A 19,241-nucleotide genomic window follows, 5' to 3' on the forward strand; every position below is an offset into this window, starting at 1 on the left:
CGGCGCCGGCCTAAAAATAAATCTTAAAAAAAATAAATTAAAAAGATAGTGTTTGGTATAACTTGATGCCAATCAATTTGAAAATTTAGATAAAACTGATATGCTCTAGATAAATACTACATACCAAAACTGATATAAAAAAATGAATAGAAAATTTGAATAGTCTTACAGCTATTTAAAAAGTTATCCCAGGGCTGGCACTGTGGTGTAGTAGGCTATGCCTCTGCCTGTAGTGCCAGCATCCCATACGGCCCCCAGTTTGTATCCTGGTTGCTCCTCTTCTGATCCAGTTCTCTTGCTTATGGCTGGGAAAGCAGCGGAGAATGGCTTAAGTGTTTGGGCCCCTGCACCCATGTGGGAGACCCAGTGGTAGCTCCTGGCTCCTGGCTTCATATTAGCCAAGTTCTGGCTGCTGTGGCCATTTGGGGAGTGAACCAGCAGATGGAAGACCTTTCTGTCTCTCTGTGTAACTCTGTCTCGCAAATAAATAAAATCTTAAAGAAAAAAAAAAAAGGAAGAAGTTAAATCCCACACACACACACACACACAAAACCCTAGTCCAGATGGTTTCACCAGAAAGTATCAACCTCACACAAACTTTGTTACAGATAAATAAAAGAGAACTTCCCAACTCATTTCATGTGGCCAGAGGAACATCAAAGACAGAATCTGTCAAGGACATCTAAAAAATGAAAAATTATTGGCCAAATCTCATTTTAATACATAGATCTCACAAATCTTAAAAGATTAGCAAACCAAATCCAGAAAGGATAATACATTATAATCAATTTGGGATTATTACAAGAACACAAGGTTTATTTAACACATAAAATCAGTCTCTGTAATTAATCTTATTAAAAGATTAAATAGAAAAAAGTGATCTCGGCTGGTGCCGTAGCTTAACAGGCTAATCCTCCACCTTGCGGTGCTGGCACACCGGGTTCTAGTCCCGGTCGGGGCACCGGATTCTATCCCGGTTGCCCCTCTTCCAGGCCAGCTCTCTGCTATGGCCCAGGAGTGCAGTGGAGGATGGCCCAATTGGGCCCTGCACCCGCATGGGAGACCAGGAGAAGCACCTGGCTCCTGGCTTCGGATCAGCACGATGCGCTGGCCGCAGCGGCCATTGGAGGGTGAACCAACGGCAAAGGAAGACCTTTCTCTCTGTCTCTCTCTCTCACTATCCACTCTGCCTGTCAAAAAAAAAAAAAAAAAAAAAAAGAAGAAGAAAAGAAAAAAGTGATCTCATTAGATGCAGAAAAAATTTCTAGAATTCAATATCATTTGTGATTTTTTTTTTAAATTCTAACAAACTATAAATAGAAATGACTGCCCTTATTTGAAAAACACCATCTACAATAAGCATCCTACTTGTTGGTAACACAGTGAAAGGGGTCCTTTGAGCCTGGTAAGAAGAAAATGATGTCTAATACTGCCACTTTACTCAACACTACATTAGAGGTCCTGGCTACTACAGTAAAAGAAAATGAGATGAAACACACAAGGGCTGGGAAAGCTAAACTAGAGGTCTCATTATTCACAGATGAAAGAACTATGTAGAGGAAATCGGAAAGGATATACAGAGGAATACTGCTGATTATAGAGCCAATATACAAAAGCTTATTCCATTTATATATACTAGTAACAATTATAAAATGAAATTTATGGCCGGCACCATGGCTCAACAGGCTAATCCTCCGCCTTGCAGCGCTGGCACACCGGGTTCTAGTCCCGGTCGGGGCACCGGATTCTGTCCTGGTTGCCCCTCTTCTAGGCCAGCTCTCTGCTGTGGCCAGGGAGTGCAGTGGAGGATGGCCCAAGTCCTTGGGCCCTGCACCCCAGGGGAAACCAGGAGAAGCACCTGGCTCCTGCCATTGGATCAGCGCGGTGCACTGGCCGCAGTGCGCCGGCCGCAGCGGCCATTGGAGGGTGAACCAACGGCAAAGGAAGACCTTTCTCTCTGTCTCTCTCTCTCACTGTCCACTCTGCCTGTCAAAAAAAAAAAAAATTTACATAGTGATACCATTTATAATAGCATCGAAAATATCAAATACCTGCAAGTTACTCAAACAAAAGATGTTTGGGACCTTTATCCAGAAAATTATAAAATATTACTGAGAAAAATAAAAATGCAAAACAAATGATGGGGCATGCGTTCTCATCTTCATGGATAAGATTACACATAACTATGTCCATTTCCCTAAAGTGACATATACAGTCAATGCAATCAAAATCGTAAGAAAAATTTTCTGTTTGTTTATCGATCCTATTCTAAAACTTAATAGAAAAGTAAAGGGTCAAGATTCAATAAGACAAAAGAAAAATCATATAAGAAGGCTTGCTCTACCAGATACCAATACTTAATTTAAAAACTATAGCAATTAAGGTAGGTGGCACTGGTGGCCAGTATTGCGGTGTAGCAGGTAAAGCAGCAGCTGCAATGATAGCATCCCATATGGGCACTGGTTCATGTCCTGCCTGCTCCACTTCTGATCCAGCCCTCTACTAATGGCTTAGGAAAAGCAGTAGAAGACGGCCCAAGTGCCTGGGCCTCTGCCACCCACGTGGGAGACCTGGATGAAGCTCCTTGGTTTGGTCTGGTTCTGCCCTGAATGTTGTGGTCACTTGGGAAATAACCAGTAGATGGAAGAACCCTCTATCTTTGTTTCCACCTCTCTCTTTGTGTAACTCTGGTTTCAAACAGACAAATCTCTTTTATTAAAAAAATAGAGTTTAAAAGAGGTGGTATTGGTACAAGAAAAGAATAAGGACAAGAGAAAAGAGACCAGCAATAGACTCATGGAAATACAAAGTCATATGACGTTTGGTTTCATGACCAAAGTGGTAATACACAGTGCTACAGAAAGGAAAGGCTTTTCAGTAAATTGTTAAGGACCACTGGATCTCCATATGGAAAACAAAAGAAACATGGCCTCCTTCTCAAACCTTACCTAAAAATTATTCCATTTCGATTTTAGAACTAAATGTGTTTCTAGACTAGGAATTCTTAACCTGAGGTCCTTGGACCCAAAGGTCTTGTGGATAGAATTCAAGATAGAAAATACATTTTGATACATCCTCTGTATGTCATCATTCCTTAGGTTCTCGTGTGTCAGTTTCAACTGAGAGCATCTCTCTCTGAAATTTTCTAGGAGCTGATAATGAGTGCTGAGCATGGACGCCCTGCCCTCAGCAGCCCTCAACCCATGACTGATGTGTTCACGTGAACATGTGTGAAGAACACTGGATCCCACAGTATCCAGAGGTTTAAGCTTGTTGATGGACTTATTAATAGGTATATTGCATGATAATATCTCTTTGCATGACAATATACTCTTTACTAAATGCCTTCAATACCCTGCATCAAATTCAGTACGTTTCTTGTGATCATTTTGCATGTTAATTACTTACACTTGACTCTCTGCTTAAAGGTCTGCATCTGGAGAAAACAAGAAAACAAAGATGCAGAGGTACCATGAAGTTCAATGGGGTAAAACAATTATTTCACTAATTTTTTAGCTGCTATTTGAAGGAAATGTTTCAACAAACCAAAGTAGCATTAGCAGTACATGTGACTTTATCTTAGAAACCACAAATGTTTTCATATCACATGACAGTTGCTGTATGTCTTAAAATACTTTTACACTCAACCTTACTTCGAAATTGTTAGCAACTGGAATCAATACTAAATTGCAAATGACTGAAATTTCTTGTATATAATGTTGTACAGCTTTCCTGTCTATAATGTTCACACAACAGTTGAGCAACTACTTCTTTGCTCAGTAGTTATGAAACTACAAAACAGTACAGTTGAATGTTCTTAACTGAAGATTAACTCAAAAAACCCAGTGAATCCTGGTGTTCCTAGAAAGCCTAGCCTTACCATTACAAAGTAATACATGGAATTCCATACACAACTTAGTACAATTAAACTTTAACATGTATCTCTTTTAAATATACTTTGTTATACTTGAATACATTAATTAAAAATATAATGTCCTACCACAAATTTATTTTTTATATCTTGAAGCTGTATTTTAGTAATTTATTTCCTTTGTAATACTATGCACTTTCTTTTATGTATTTAAAAACATCACACTGGGATGCTTTATTTGGTTTCCAAAGGGATTCACAGCACAAAAAATGTTTAAGGAACTTTGTTCTGTAAGATTTTATAATACAGGAAAGTCTTCAGAATCTCAGAGCAGCAAAGACTTACTGAATACGTCTCAGAAAGAACAACACCAAAGGAAAAAAACTGATGACTTTGTCAACATTAAAATTAAGTATTACAGTTAAATATCTCTACTCATCTAAAGATACAATGTAATCATCAGAAGATACTATTAAAGTGAATGAGCAAGTAATAGACTGGGAGAAGATCTTTACAAAACGTACAGTTGACAAGGAGCTCATATCTGGAATAAAGAATTCCTACAACTCAGTAACAGAAAAGATTAGGTGTGGAGCAGCAGGTTAAGCCACTGCTTCCAACACCAGCATCGCATGTGGAAGTGCCGGTTCAAGTCCCAACTGCTCTGCTTCTGATCCAGCTCCCTACTAATATGCCTGGGAAGGCACCAGATGATGGCCCAAGTGCTTGGACTTCTGCCACCCATGTGGGAGACCAGAATGGAGTTCATGGTTCCTGGCTCTTATGGTCATTTGGGGAGTGAACCAGTGAATGGAAGAACTCTCTCTTTCTCTCTCTCTCTCTCTCTCTCTCTCTCTCTCTCTCTGCTTTTCAAATACATAAACAAATCTTGTAAAAAAAAAAAAATAAAGAGAGCAGTTCAAATATTTACATATGAATAACACAGGGCATAAGCCAAAATAACTCATCTCCAGGAGGGATGAAATAGATGAAAAAACAATGAGCAGGCCGGTGCCGTGGCTCAATAGGCTAATCCTCCGCCTTGCGGCGCCGGCACACCGGGTTCTAGTCCTGGTTGGGGCACCGGATTCTATCTCGGTTGCCCCTCTTCCAGGCCAGCTCTCTGCTATGGCCCGGGAAGGCAGTGGAGGATGGCCCAAGTGCTTGGGCCCTGCACCTGCATGGGAGACCAGGAGAAGCACCTGGCTCCTGGCTTCGGATCAGCACGATGCGCCGGCCGCAGCGGCCATTGGAGGGTGAACCAACGGCAAAAAGGAAGACCTTTCTCTCTGTCTCTCTCTCTCTCACTATCCACTCTGCCTGTCAAAAAAAAAAAAAAAAAACAATGAGCAGCTCCTGTGTTGTTGCTAGGGGAGTAGCCAGAGCCAGGACCACCAACACGCCCTTAGCTAGAGATTTACTCCATCCCTCCTTGGAGGAGAAAAAGAAGAAACATAGAAAGAAACAGCTAGTTCAAAATCTGAATTCTTATTTTATGGATGCAAAATGCCTGGGCTGCTACAAAATCACCACAGTTTTCAGCCATGTTCAGACAGTGGATCTTTGAGTAGGTGGTTCTACAATTTTGCACCAGCCCACAGCAGGAAGGGTCCGACTCACAGAAGGCTGTTCCTTTAGAAGAAAGCAACACTAGCGACCCACACAACTTCCTGAATCGGTGTTTTCTCATAGAAAGCCTTATCATAAGTTCAGTGATTCTAGTGAACTACTGAGATCATGTAATTTTGTTTGGTTTTCTAAAGTATACAAGTTATCCCCTATTTTGATGTCAGTTTTTCAACAAAGTTTTGATTATGGGGAAAAAAAAAGAAAACATAATTGGCTGGATAACAACTGTTGCAGTGTGATAGATACACACAGTTCATTGTTTCTCTACTTTTGTTCCTGTTTGAAAAAAATGTTTAATTTAAAGCATTATAAAAGAAAAGCCACAACTAAGAAAACTGACAAGGGATTCTTCATCAGAATATATAAAGAACTCCCTCAAAAATAAAGCAGTAAGAGTTCAATAAGCAAGAGAAAACATTTATATTCAATAGTAACAGGGAAAACATAAATTAAAGGCACATTATTGTGAGGACGTAATCCATCATCACATTCCTATCCTGCTGTGGAAGTGGAAACTTGTACAACATTTGGAAAACAATTAGAATGCTTTTATGAAGTTGAAAATGCACAGTTAATTCTTAAATATACATCTACACAAATCCTGCCCTGGTACACCAAGAGAGAGATGAACAGCCACTGCAGCATTGTTGTAATAGCAAAACTCTTTAAAAAAAACAAAAAACAAAAAACGAAGTCTGTCATTAGGAGACTAACAAATTAGGAGATAAATCAGGAGATAAACAAATTAGGGCACATTCACCTAATGGAATATTATATACCAGTCAAGATAAATGAATTTAGCATCAACAAGGATGACTCTCACAAATATAAAGCTGAATACAAAAAGTAAGTCATATAAAAACACGAACTGTGGTATAAATTCAAAGCTATGGAAAACTAAACATTTTAGTACTTCGGAATTTATACACGTGAAACTTTAAAAAACACACACACAAAATAACAAGCACAGTATTTGCGACTCTGGTTGCCTGAGTCAAGAAGAGAAAGGGGGGATAAAAAGAGAACATGAAAGCCCTGCTAGTTTCATGTTCTTTGTCTCAAGCTGAATAATCGGTACTTGTGTATTTGTTTATTCTTCCATATATAAATTTTATATATACTTTGTTTACTTATGAAATTTAACTCAAAAAGGATCATTCAAGAAATAAAGGAAAAAGCTCTTGGAATTTAAAAAAATATGACAGCAGGCCGCAGCAGTGGCTTAACAGGTTAATCCTCTGCCTTGCGGTGCCAGCACACCAGGTTCTAGTCCCGGTCGGGGCGACAGATTCTATCCCGGTTGCCCCTCTTCCAGACCAGCTCTCTGCTATGGCCCGGGAGTGCAGTGGAGGATGGCCCAAGTGCTTGGGCCCTGCACCCGCATGGGAGACCAGGAGAAACACCTGGCTCCTGGCTTCGCATCAGCACGATGCGCCGGCTGCAGCGGCCATTGGAGGGTGAACCAGCGGCAAAAAGGAAGACCTTTCTCTCTGTCTCTCTCTCTCTCACTATCCACTCTGCCTGTCAAAAAAAAGAAAAAAGAAAAAAAATATGACAGCAGGAAAAAAATATTTTGCTGGTGCCGCGGCTCAATAGGCTAATCCTCTGCCTTGCGGCACCGGCACACCGGGTTCTAGTCCCGGTCGGGGCACCAGATTCTGTCCCGGTTGCCCCTCTTCCAGTCCAGCTCTCTGCTGTGGCCTGGGAGGGCAGTGGAGGATGGTCCAAGTCCTTGGGCCCTGCACCCCATGGGAGACCAGGAGAAGCACCTGGCTCCTGCCATCAGATCAGCACGATGCGCCGGCCGCAGCGGCCATTGGAGGGTGAACCAACGGCAAAAAGGAAGACCTTTCTCTCTGTCTCTCTCTCTCACTGTTCACTCTGTCAAATAAATAAATAAATAAAATATTTCAAAGTTAAAGCTGAAAAATCCTCCAGAAATTAATTACAAAGATGAAACGATGGAAAACAGAAGAGAGAAAAAAACAGTAAATCAGTGCAGAAGGATCCACATCTGAGTAAAAAGAGACCCAAAAAAAGAGAAAGGATAGAAAATAATGTCCCAGAACTGAAGGACAAGAACTTTCAGATTGAACAGATTCACCAAACAGCCCCCACATACAGCCTTTATCTCAGAGAGACAGACACTAAACTATTTCTAGATGATCAATCATGAAATTTCAGAGCTCTGGGGAGAATGAGGAGACCCTCCAAAGTTCTCCAGCTAGAGGGGCACGGACTGGTATAGTTTTAGTGGCTCTGTACTTCCAACAACAACCACTGAAAACTAGAAGGCAACAGAATCACAATTTAAAGAATTACGAGGGATGGGCACAGTGGAGTAGCAGGAAAAGTTGCCACCTGCAGTGCCGGCATCCCACATGGGCACTGGTTCCAGTCCTGGCGGCTCCACTTCGAATCCAGCTTTCTGACCTGGGAAAGCAGTAGAAGACGGCCTAAGTTCTCGGGACCCTGCGCCCGCATAGAGGACCCGGAAGAAGCTCCTAGCTCCTGGCTTTGGATTGGCGCAGCTCTGGCTGTTGCGGCCATTTGGTGAGTAAACCAGCGAATAGAAGACCTCTCTCTGCCTCTGCCTCTCTATAACTCTGCCTTTCAAACAAATAAATAAATCTTTAAAAAAATATTACAAGATGGGACCAACGCTGTGGCATAGCAAGTAAAGCCACTGTCTGTATGGGTGCTAGTTTGAGTTCCAGCTGCTCCACTTCCAATCCAGCTCTCTGCTATGGCCTATGAAAGCAGTAGAAGATGGCCCAAATCCTTGGGCCCCTGCAACCATGTGGGAGACCCAGAAGAAACTCTTGGCTTCAGATCACCATAGCTCCAGCCATTGTGGCCATCTGGTGAGTGAACCAGCAGATGGAAGACCTCTCTCTCTCTCTCTCTCTGCCTCTCTGTAATTCTGCCTTTCAAATAAATAAATTAATCTTTAAAAAAAAAAAAAAGAAAGAAAGAAATAGTGCATAAAACCAGAGGGCAGGAAAAACATGAAGAAACAGAAACACCACAAAGTTATTTAGGAATATGGAAGGAATATCAAAGTATTCAACTTGGGGGTAGGCAGTAAGATACAATGGTTAAGACACCACTTGGAATATCCACATCCCCACATCACATATCATAATAATTGGATTCAATTTCCAGCTCTTCTCCCAAGTCTAGCTTTCTGCTCCTGCACACCCTGGAGGCAGCAGTAAAAGCTCAAGTCCTTGGGCCCCTGCCACATACATGGGAGACCAAAATTAAATTCTGGTCTCCTGGCTTTGGTCTGGTCCAATCCTGGCTTTTGCAGGCATTTAAGGAGTTAGGCAGAGGGTGGTAGATCTCTTTCTGTCTGTCTAGTTTTGTTTTGTTTGTTTGTTTTGCCATTGAAATAAATATAAATTCAAAATAAATATATTTAACTTGACAAATAACTGACTCCAGGCCACAAGGATTAAAAGTAGGAACAATGAGACAAAGAGTACTTCCTTGCACTGTGAATCCAGCAGTACTGTTTTACTTAAAAACAACTATTACTGCTATAATCCAAAAGTCATACCTATGAAATTTATACTTATTAAATAAAAGCTTTCTATTAAAAAAACAGAACCAAAAAAAAAAAAATATTTCCCATGTGCCCACTACCTGCTAGAACATATCAAGCCTTTCAAACACCATAATTGTTCTTCAGCCCAGTTTTGTGGAGTAAGATTATGCCGGTCTTACATATTAAAAAACTAAAAATGAAAATTAAAAGGAACACTTTTAACTGTTTTGCATCTTATGTGTTTTGTTCTGTCCTTTACCTTTCCGGCAGTCGCAAAATATTCACCATCAGGAGACCATTCCATCAAATGCACAGATACTGAGGTTCTGGGAAAACCAAAGTTAAACAACATTTTTAAAACCTGGTACACTGTACATGTAAAGGGTCATAACATAAAAAAAAGATTCTCATTAACATCAAAGTCATAATCAGAATAAGAGTGCTTTACACCCTCCTTAAAAACAAATTATGGCCGGTGCCGTGGCTCAATAGGTTAATACTCCGCCTTGCGGTGCCGGCACACCGGGTCCTAGTCCCGGTCGGGGCGACGGATTCTGGCCCGGTTGCCCCTCTTCCAGGCCAGCTCTCTGCTATGGCCCGGGAAGGCAGTGGAGGATGGCCCAAGTCCTTGGGCCCTGCACCTGCATGGGAGACCAGGAGAAGCACTTGGCTCCTGGCTTCGGATCAGCACGATGCGCTGGCCGTGGCGGCCATTGGAGGGTGAACCAATGGCAAAAGGAAGACCTTTCTCTCTGTCTCTCTCTCACTGTCCACTCTGCCTGTCAAAAAAAACAAAAAACAAACAAAAAAAAAAAAACAACAAAAAAACAAATTATGTAAAACTAACCCAAAATTCCTCTTGGGAAAAGCCAAATATAAATAACACCCAAAAGGATATACCTCTACCTGCGTGTTCCATCAATATCCTATAACTAACACATTAAAAACTGATCTGATCACCTTCCCTGGCCAACTGCTCCCCTTCACATAATCCATATCATGTTTACAGGACAGCCATCCTTCCCATGGAAGGAACAGCTGGCAACTTGCACCACGTCTTCCTCCTCCCCATCTACAGCTCACCCATTAATGAGAAATTCCTGTGTTACTCTGTCTACTCAAGCCTTGAATATAACTAGAATATTTTTATCCTTTTTAAAAATAAGAATTCACTGTAGCACAGACTGAAGAATGATATATGAATAACAGATTCTGCTTAGAAAAAGTCTGCTTTTGAGGCTGCTAAATGCAATGGTAGCATCAAAAAAATAAAGACCTTTGTGAAAAGAGTACTTAGGAAGCTTTTTTCAATTAACATACAGAACAGAGTTAGACACTAACTTGCACTGCCAGACGCACTTCCAGTCGTTTAAAACCGTGGGAATTTTATTATCAGTTTCTTCCTCCTCTTCTAGAATATCACCTCCTGGAGGAGCCCACAACTGAACAGAATCAGTTGCTGTCAACAATCTGTTATCTGAAAATTAAACAAAGTCCTGATGAATAAGCAAGGATTATCTAGAGAAACAAATGCGTATGTGGGCCTCTGTTTAGGTCTTTAAGCTACTATGTGAAAAAATAAGCAATACTGTCTGTGAAGTACATTTGGAACATAACTACTAAAAGGAATCCACTAGAGGGGCTGGCACTGTGGCGCAGTTCCACAGTAGGTTAATCCTCCGCCTGTGGTGCCGGCATCCCATATGGGTACTGGTTCTAGTCCCGGCTGCTCCTCTTCCGATCCTGCTCTCTGCTATAGCCTGGGAAAGCAGTAGAAGATGGCCCAAGTCCTTGGGTCCCTGCACCCACGTGGGAGACCCAGAAGAAGCTCCTGGCGCCTGGCTTCAGATTGGCACAGCTCTGGCCATTGCGGTCATTTGGGGAGTGAACCAACGGAAGGAAGACCTTTCTCTCTGTCTCTTCTTCTCATTGTCTGTAACTCTACCTCTCAAATAAATAAATAAAATCTTTATTTAAAAAAAAAAATCCATTAGAGAGAAAAAAAAAAAAAACAACTCTTGACAAGAAAGAATAGTTTTTAGGGAAGATGAGAACCAAAAGGAAAAGCTTACTAGTTGTATATTAAGCAAGTCTTAAAAAAAACAAATAAATGCTCCAAAAATAAATAAATAAATAACAGAAAAAGTAGAATAACAAATCTGAAAAATTCTGATATATATATATATGTATATATAAAATATAAAATGGTCTCAGGATATAAGTACTGAAATTTGTTTTCTACATGAAATATAAAAATCTCTCTCAAACTGTGAATGGAAAAAGGCATAACAGCCATCATCTTTAGAGGCTTCTAAGCTTTCAAAATCAAAAATAGTAATTTCCTGAAAACCAAATGCTAACCAAACTTTGGCCCAGGTTTTATTTAAGATTTTGTTTCTTAGTAAACAAGTAAGAGTAGAGTGCAGCACATGTTAACTAAGGAAACAAAGCACTGCTGTTTTCTTAAAATAAAACATTCAAAGGCAGGGACAAAAAAGCATATAATTAATAGTAAATGAGCCACTATATTGCTAAAGTATTTATGAAATGCATGAAGTTTGTATTCCTTAAATAAAAGGTTTCTTTGGTGGGAAAAAAAAAATAGTAAATGAGGGGCTGGTGCTGTGATGTAGCAGGTAAAGCCACTGCCTGTGGTGCCAGCATCCCATATGGGCATTGGTTCAAGTCCCAGCTGCTCCACTTCTGATCCAGCTCCCCGCTGGTGCACATAGAAAGGCAGCAGAGGATGGCTCAAGAATTTGGGCCCCTTCACCCATGTGGGAGACCCAGAAGAAGCTTCTGGCTCCTGGCTTTGGTTTGGCCCAGCTCCCGCAAGTGCAGCCATTTGGGGAGTGAACCAGCAGACTGAAGAAGTATCTGTCTCGGCCTCTCTCTCCGTAACTCTGTCTTTCAAATAAATACATAAAATCTTTTAAGACACAGTAAATGAAGCATGGTACACAGCAACTTACACTAAGAAGAAAAAAAAAGTATACTCAATAATGAACAAACAGAAAATATATATTATTTTCTCATTACAGAAAACCATATTGCATAGTACTCATACATTTCAAATACTTAATTTTAACAACTTATAAATGTAACTACTAAATACCTTGAGGGTCCCATGCTAAGTTGTATGTCACAGAACTCAAAAAAAACTGCCCAGTTTTAAGCCACTGACACTTGAGTTGCTGAAACACATAGAAAGAAAAAAGATATGTTTTTTAAAATAATATACAAAAATATCACCATTTTATCATTTTCTTCATCCTAAAACCTTATGGTCTGAAAAAACAGATACAACTATTTCACTAGTATTTTCACATACTGTTTTTAAGATAATTTTCAATGGTTCAACTTAATATTTATTCTACTGTATTGAGCTGATTGCCATACTCACACAAAGCAGGTTCCCTCAGGCTTCCTTCCACTTCAGTAAATATATCCCTATACTTAGGATATTCTTTCCCTCACTTCTCCACCTGCAAACTCCTGTGCTTCTATTCAGAGCTAGCAAAATCATCGCCTCTGCTGTGAAGCTTTCTTTAACATGCTGATACCACCTGTGGCATCTTCACATTAGGCCTTACAACAACGATCACGGGAACTGCTACTTGTTTCTGTGTCCACTCTCCTAATCACAACTATTCAAGGGCAAGAACTTCCTTACATCCTAACAACCTTGCTATCTTCAGTGCTTTTAATAGCTGAGACACACGTTTATGAAAACAAAATAAAAGCACACTACAAAGAAAAGCAAATGATCTTAATCTCAAGGATTCAATATCTAAAAGAAAACTAGGTACAGCTCCCCAAAAAAGTCAACCTATTTGAATTATACAATATGTATAATCTATAAGCTTAATTTATATTATATTGAAGCTATTTTCTGTCCTTTTTTCTTAATATTGACATTTTAAAAGGTGACCTGAAGTTTAGAAGTCAACAACCTTGGGACCTGTGCTGTGGCACAGCAGGTTAAAGTCCTGGCCTGAAGTGCCAGCATCCCATATGGGCGCCGGTTCTAGTCCTGGCTGCTCTTCTTCCGATCCAGCTCTCTGCTATGGCCTGGGAAAGCAGTAGAAGATGGCCCAAATCCTTGGGCCCCTGCCCCCATGTGGGAGACCCAGAAGAAGCTCATGGCTCCTGGCTTCAGATCAATACAGCTCCAGCCATTGCAGCCATCTGGGGAGTGAACCAGCAAATGGAAGACCTCTCTCCCTGTCTCTACCTCTCTCTGTAACTCTTTCAAATAAATAAAATAAATCTTTTTTTTTTTTTTTTTTTAAAAAAAAGGTCAAAGACCTTTACCATTTGGGCAGGAGTTGTGGCACAGCAGGTTAAGTCGACAGCTTGGGACAGCCACACCCCATGGTGTAATGCCTCGTTGAAGTGCCAACTACTCCACACTTCCAATTCAGCCTCCTGTTAATGTCTTGAGAGGCAGCACATGACGAATCAAGTACTTGGTGCCCTGACACCCATGAGGGAGAGCAGAATGAAGTTCCTGGTTCCTGGCTTCAGCCTGGCCTACCGAGCTTTCTCTGTCTCTTATTTGTCATTCTGCTTGTCAAATTAATACTTTTTTTAAAAGGTATCTTTGTCATAAATACAGTATGTTAAAAAATAAAAAAATACAGTATGTAGGTTTAAAAAACTGTATATATTTCTTTGTAGTATACAAATATACAATGTCATTTTGTGGCAGTATATTGCAATGCAAAACCTGTCACTTTAAGCCGGCGCCGCGGCTCAATAGGCTAATCCTCCGCCTTGCGGCGCCGGCACACCGGGTTCTAGTCCCGGTCGGGGCACCGATCCTGTCCCGGTTGCCCCTCTTCCAGGCCAGCTCTCTGCTGTGGCCAGGGAGTGCAGTGGAGGATGGCCCAAGCCCTTGGGTCCTGCACCCCATGGGAGACCAGGATAAACACCTGGCTCCTGCCATCGGAACAGCGCGGTGCGCCGGCCGCAGCGCGCTACCGCGGCGGCCATTGGAGGGTGAACCAACGGCAAAAGGAAGACCTTTCTGTCTCTGTCTCTCACTGTCCACTCTGCCTGTCAAAAATAAAAAAAAAAAAAAAAAACCTGTCACTTTAGGTAAGTTACACATTAATTGCCTGGAAAACAGTTTTTTAAATGACAATGTCCTTTCTATTTACAATATTTTAAAAATATTTTATTATTATTTATGCAAGGTTTCTTCAATGCATAGACTTAGAACTTAAAATATAGCTGTAAAACTTGGTATTTCATTACATAAAGTAACTTTGTATTTTATGATCAGTGAAAATGTTAGTTTTTAAACTCTGCCACTGTTGACCAAAAACAACAATCGCAACAATATTTTTAATACTGCCCAACAAATCCATTAGAGAAATCATGAAAACATGCATAAGTATAGTCATCCTCAATGGTGTTTCCTCTAGTGTTCGAGGAGCAATCTGCAGGATAACCATATAGCAGAAATTGTAGGGACGAGCCCCAGGAATCTGAATTTTTAGCACATACTCTTTCAAGCACTCCAAAATTTGATATCCATTTCATAACACTGATGCCGACCCCAGTCCCTAATGCCTACTTAGACTGTATCAGGCCCCAGAATCCCTTCCTTACCATGTAGTTCCTCAGTAAAGATTAGCTCATTAAATTACAGGAGTGACACAAAGGTAAAGTCAGAGCGGAGCCTTGAATCACAAAGTGAGCATTAGATGCCCTGCTCTGCTCCTTGCTCGTGCTTTGGAAGAAACACCTACTTTCTTCACTGCCCCAGTGTTAGCGATTGGATTGCTGCATGTCACAGAAGCAGACCCAGCTTTGGGGCTCTATAGCATCTCCTCCAACCAGTTTTGGAGTATTCTATAGCAATACCATTATAGGAAAGACTAACATTTTAAAGTACACTGTTTGGGGAAATATAAAAATAAATATTCAAATCTACACATTTAAGCAAAAATATCAAAAACACTTATTTTAATGCATTACATCTAAAAATACACTTTGAAAAAATACTTATATGTACACAGTGTTAGCATTCAGATTTAGCATTTGCAGTTCTGGTTATCTACAAGTGCACACAGTCACGTAGAATCTGTGGGAGCCAGCCCTGCAGCTATGTGGAGGAAGCATATTCCCCACAGCCAGAACCACAACGCAAAGGCCCCAAGAGAGGACAGCGACTGAGGAATAGTAAAATGTCAGCGCAGCCTGAGGGGGAACAGAGCGGACAAGAGGAGTGGGAGGCCAGATCTGAGAGGCAGGTAAGTGTGGTGCTGGCGGGCAGAGAGGGTGTACTCCAGTTTAGCACTTTTTGGCATTCAATTTGGAAGAAATAGGGAGCCACTGCAGGGTTATAAGCAGAGAAGGACCATGGGCTGTTTACTGTGAGCAGAGATTGGGATGGGGGATTACAGAACTGGAAACTGAGTTTTACACTCATACTAGTTTGCTAATCTAGACAAGAATTAAGACTAGTTTAACCCAGGGGACAGATCTCAATACGGTGAATCTCAATTAGCAGCAGAATGCTAGAAACTGGTCTGTTCCTTTTATTTATTTATTTTTTAAATAGGTTTCTAAACAGCCTAGGGCTAGATCCTTAGCAACTGTAAAGCACCTACCCAAAAAGCACCAGCCAGCTTCACGCTACTGTTCCAGCCCACTTCTGCCACCTGCTCCTAAGGGTCTCTGCACCTCTAGCACTTGGATTTGAAAAACTGAAACTACAAAAGCTTTTTGAACAAAGTAAACTAGATTCCAAAAGTGTACTACTATCAATTGATACTTACACAATTTCTCTTATGAGAATTTATGCCCAGGGGCTCAAAAATACAAACAGCATTGCCATATGAAGCTGCAATCTAAAAAAGAATAGACATGGCATTAATGTTTAGAAACATATAAAATATTCTCCCTTTCACAATAATTTATAAGCTAATGACATACAATACAATACCATTATGGTATTCAGAGCTCATTTCCTTCCATAAGGATGTCTGAACAGTACTGGAATTAAGACTTTCTCCTCTGTTACCAAGAAATTCATGAGCCTTTATTTTACATATCAAATACAAAGTTGATCAATTCAAAGAAATCATCTTTTCTGGAGCTGGTGTTGTGCCGCAGTGGGTAAAGCTGCCACCTGCAGTGCCAGCATCCCATATGGATGTTAGTCCAAATGTCGGCTGCTCCACTTCCAATCCAGCTCTCTGCTATGGAATGGAAAGCAGTAAAAGCCCAAGTCCTTGGGACCCTGCATCCACGTGGGAGATCCAGAAATAGCTCCTGGCTTCAATCCAGATCAGCTCTGGCCATTGCGGCCATTTGAGGAGTGAACAAGCAGATGGAAGACCTCTCTCTGTCTTTCCCTCTGTCTGTAACTATGCCTCTCAAGTAAATAAATAAATCTTAAAAAAAAAAATCATCTTTCCTATGATGATCTTTTCTAAGAAAATTTTTAAGCTTTTTAATATAGAAATAATGGTATTGGAAAAAATACATTTAAATGGTGCATCTTTTTGTCAGAAACTTTGTAATAGAGTGAAGATATAAAAACCATGAAAAGTAGAGAAAGACATCAAATAAAAGTCTTAAGAATACATCTGGGTTTGGTGCTGTGGCACAGCAGATAAAGCTGCTGCCTGCAGTGCCAGCATCCTATATGGGTGCCAGTTCGAGTCCCAGCTACTTCACTTCCAATCCAGCTTTCTGCTATGGTCTGAAAATGCAATATAAGATGGCCCAAGTCCTTGGGCCCCTACACTGGTGTGGGAGACCCGGAAAAGGCTCCCAGCTCCTGGCTTCAGAGAGGCACAACTCTGGCCATTGCGGCTATTTGGGGAGTGAACCAGCGGATGAAAGACTTCCCTCCCTCCCTCCTTCCCTCTCTCTCTCTCTCTGCCTCTGCCTTTCAAATAAATAAATAAATCTTTTTTTTTTTTTTGACAGGCAGAGTGGACAGTGAGAGAGAGAGACAGAGAGAAAGGTCTTCCTTTTGCCGTTGGTTCACTCTCCAATGGCCGCTGCGGTAGCGCGCTGCGGCCGGCGCACCGCGCTGTTCCAATGGCAGGAGCCAGGTGCTTCTCCTGGTCTCCCATGGGGTGCAGGACCCAACCACTTGGGCCATCCTCCACTGCACTCCCGGGCCACAGCATTTTTTTAAAAAAAGAATACATCCAATAAAATTGATAAATTATACCACCAAACAAAAAAATACCAACTGGAAAAACATCTAGAAAAAGAAATAGAAAACATGAGCCATGGAAAACCCAAGCAGCCACCTTCTACACCTGTGGGGCTGACAGCTAATACAGAAGGCTCTGGAGGACTCACACTAGGGGTTAGAAACCATAAAGACTTTGTTCCTAGTCACATGCCTGGTAATACAGGGAAAATTCCCTCTGCTTCTGGAAGTTATTTATTTGAAAGGCAGAGTTACAGAGAGAGAGAGAGAGAGAGAGAAACAAAGAGAGAGAGGTCTTCCATCTGCTGGTTCACTCCCCAAATGGCTGCAACAGCTGGAGTTGGGCCCATTTGGAACCAGGAGCTTCTTCCAGGTCTCCCATGCGGCTGCAGGGTCCCCCAGCACTTGGGCCATCTTCCATTGCTTTCCCAGGCCATGAGCATAGAGCTGGATCAGAAGAGAAGCAGCCAGGACTCGAACTGGCACCCACATGGGATGCTGACACTGCAGGAGGTGGCTTTACTCACTATGCCACAACACCGGCCCCACCTGAGCCCATTTTCTAATAATTCCTTGAAGGCCAATTCCCAGTTCACCTTGACAAGAGGGAATCAAACCATCCTTGTGACATCTCTGTACCCTAGGTTAACCTATAAAATTAAGTTAGGAGCAGACATTTGGCCCAACAGCTAAGACATCCTTGCCTGGATTACGGTCCTGGCTTCACCTCTGGAATCCAGCTTCCTGCTAATTCACACTCTGGGAGGTAACCGGTTTAGGCCCTGTCACCCCCACTTGGGAAACCTGGATTGATTTCCCAGCTCCTGGCTTCTGCTTGGCCTAGCCCCAGGCATCTGGGGAGTGAATCAGCAGATAAGAGCTCTCTTTCCACCTGCAGTTGTGTGTGTGTGTGTGTATCTCCATGAATAAATAAGTAAATAAATAAATACATAAGGTCTGCCAAAAAAGGTCCACTGTGATTTTAAGGCACTCTCATATCAAAAAAGGAATTCTTTACTGTTATCTAATTCTTATATTCTCTACAAGAAAAAGTCTTTAACCCACAATAGTCAGGGAGAAGGTATTTCAAATGTGAACGATCAGGTTCAACATGTCAATAAATGAAGGAATGATGAGCGTAACAGGCTAGCACCAAGTCTCACACATGAGAAGTTATCACCACAAGGGCTGGAGATGAAGATGCTAAAGGAAGATGGCAATAAAGACAATGAAGAGGTCACAACTTGGCTTTCCTTGCTTTAAATCAGGTCAGGAAAAACAGAAACACAGGTTTTTCTGCTTCCCATGGCTATAAGTACCAATGCCTCTACTTGCAGATAATTTGTTTATTGTGATTATCACTAGCACTAAGAAATTAATTAAAATTTACCTCTGATAACTACCTTACAACTCTAATCAGGCTTAAAGCTACCTTACTTGGCCTAGAGAAAAGACAAATGAAAAATTAATGAGAGGAATCCAACACTCTGTTTTCTAAATAAGCATATGTAATTCATAGAGTGAAAACCTGGAAAAAAAATCAGAAAAGCAAGAAACAAGTATAAGTACACACTAGAAAATTCAGAGTTTCCATACTAGGTCAAGTATATCCCTGGGTTGCCAAACACTGGTACATTTATACAAATATTAAGGTTTGATACAAGCAGTAAAATGTGGCAGGAGAAAAAGTGTAATAAGATAATCATAATTTATCATCTTGTATAAATTTTCATGACTCTTATTTCTTACCACAAGTATGTGATTTAACATAACCTTGACAAAATTATCCAGTTCCCAGTAAAGAACAATTTCTAGAATACTAAAACTATTTAAATTACTATAATTGCAGGTAAATTTTTCAATTTTATATTCTTATAGAGATATACAACTCTATTACATAATATCGGCCTTAATGAATTGCTGGAATATACAGCAAATATGATATATATATATATATATACTTTACACACAACCAAAATTTGTGCTGTATTATGTTTAAAACTTTGAGG

At 40.9% G+C, this 19,241-nt stretch overlaps 1 protein-coding gene and 1 pseudogene across 6 annotated transcripts in view; one reads left to right on the forward strand and one right to left on the reverse strand.

Annotated features, from left to right (window-relative positions):
- The window catches only part of DMXL2 (Dmx like 2), a 162,828-nt gene that overhangs the window by 109,481 nt on the left and 34,106 nt on the right, over positions 1 to 19,241 (reverse strand). For all 6 annotated transcript variants that reach the window (XM_062205915.1, XM_062205914.1, XM_062205913.1 and 3 more), the window contains exons 3-6: positions 15,839 to 15,910; positions 12,166 to 12,244; positions 10,392 to 10,527; positions 9,310 to 9,376 (exon numbers count right to left, since the gene is read on the reverse strand). In XM_062205915.1, coding sequence (XP_062061899.1) covers positions 9,310 to 9,376; positions 10,392 to 10,527; positions 12,166 to 12,244; positions 15,839 to 15,910 — 354 coding nt within the window. The remainder of the gene's footprint in view (positions 1 to 9,309; positions 9,377 to 10,391; positions 10,528 to 12,165; positions 12,245 to 15,838; positions 15,911 to 19,241) is intronic.
- On the forward strand, positions 5,217 to 5,525 carry LOC133769727 (small ribosomal subunit protein eS27-like; annotated as a pseudogene).

The sequence above is a fragment of the Lepus europaeus genome, chromosome 11, assembly GCF_033115175.1.
Source record: "Lepus europaeus isolate LE1 chromosome 11, mLepTim1.pri, whole genome shotgun sequence".
In the NCBI taxonomy this organism is placed as follows: domain Eukaryota; kingdom Metazoa; phylum Chordata; class Mammalia; order Lagomorpha; family Leporidae; genus Lepus; species Lepus europaeus.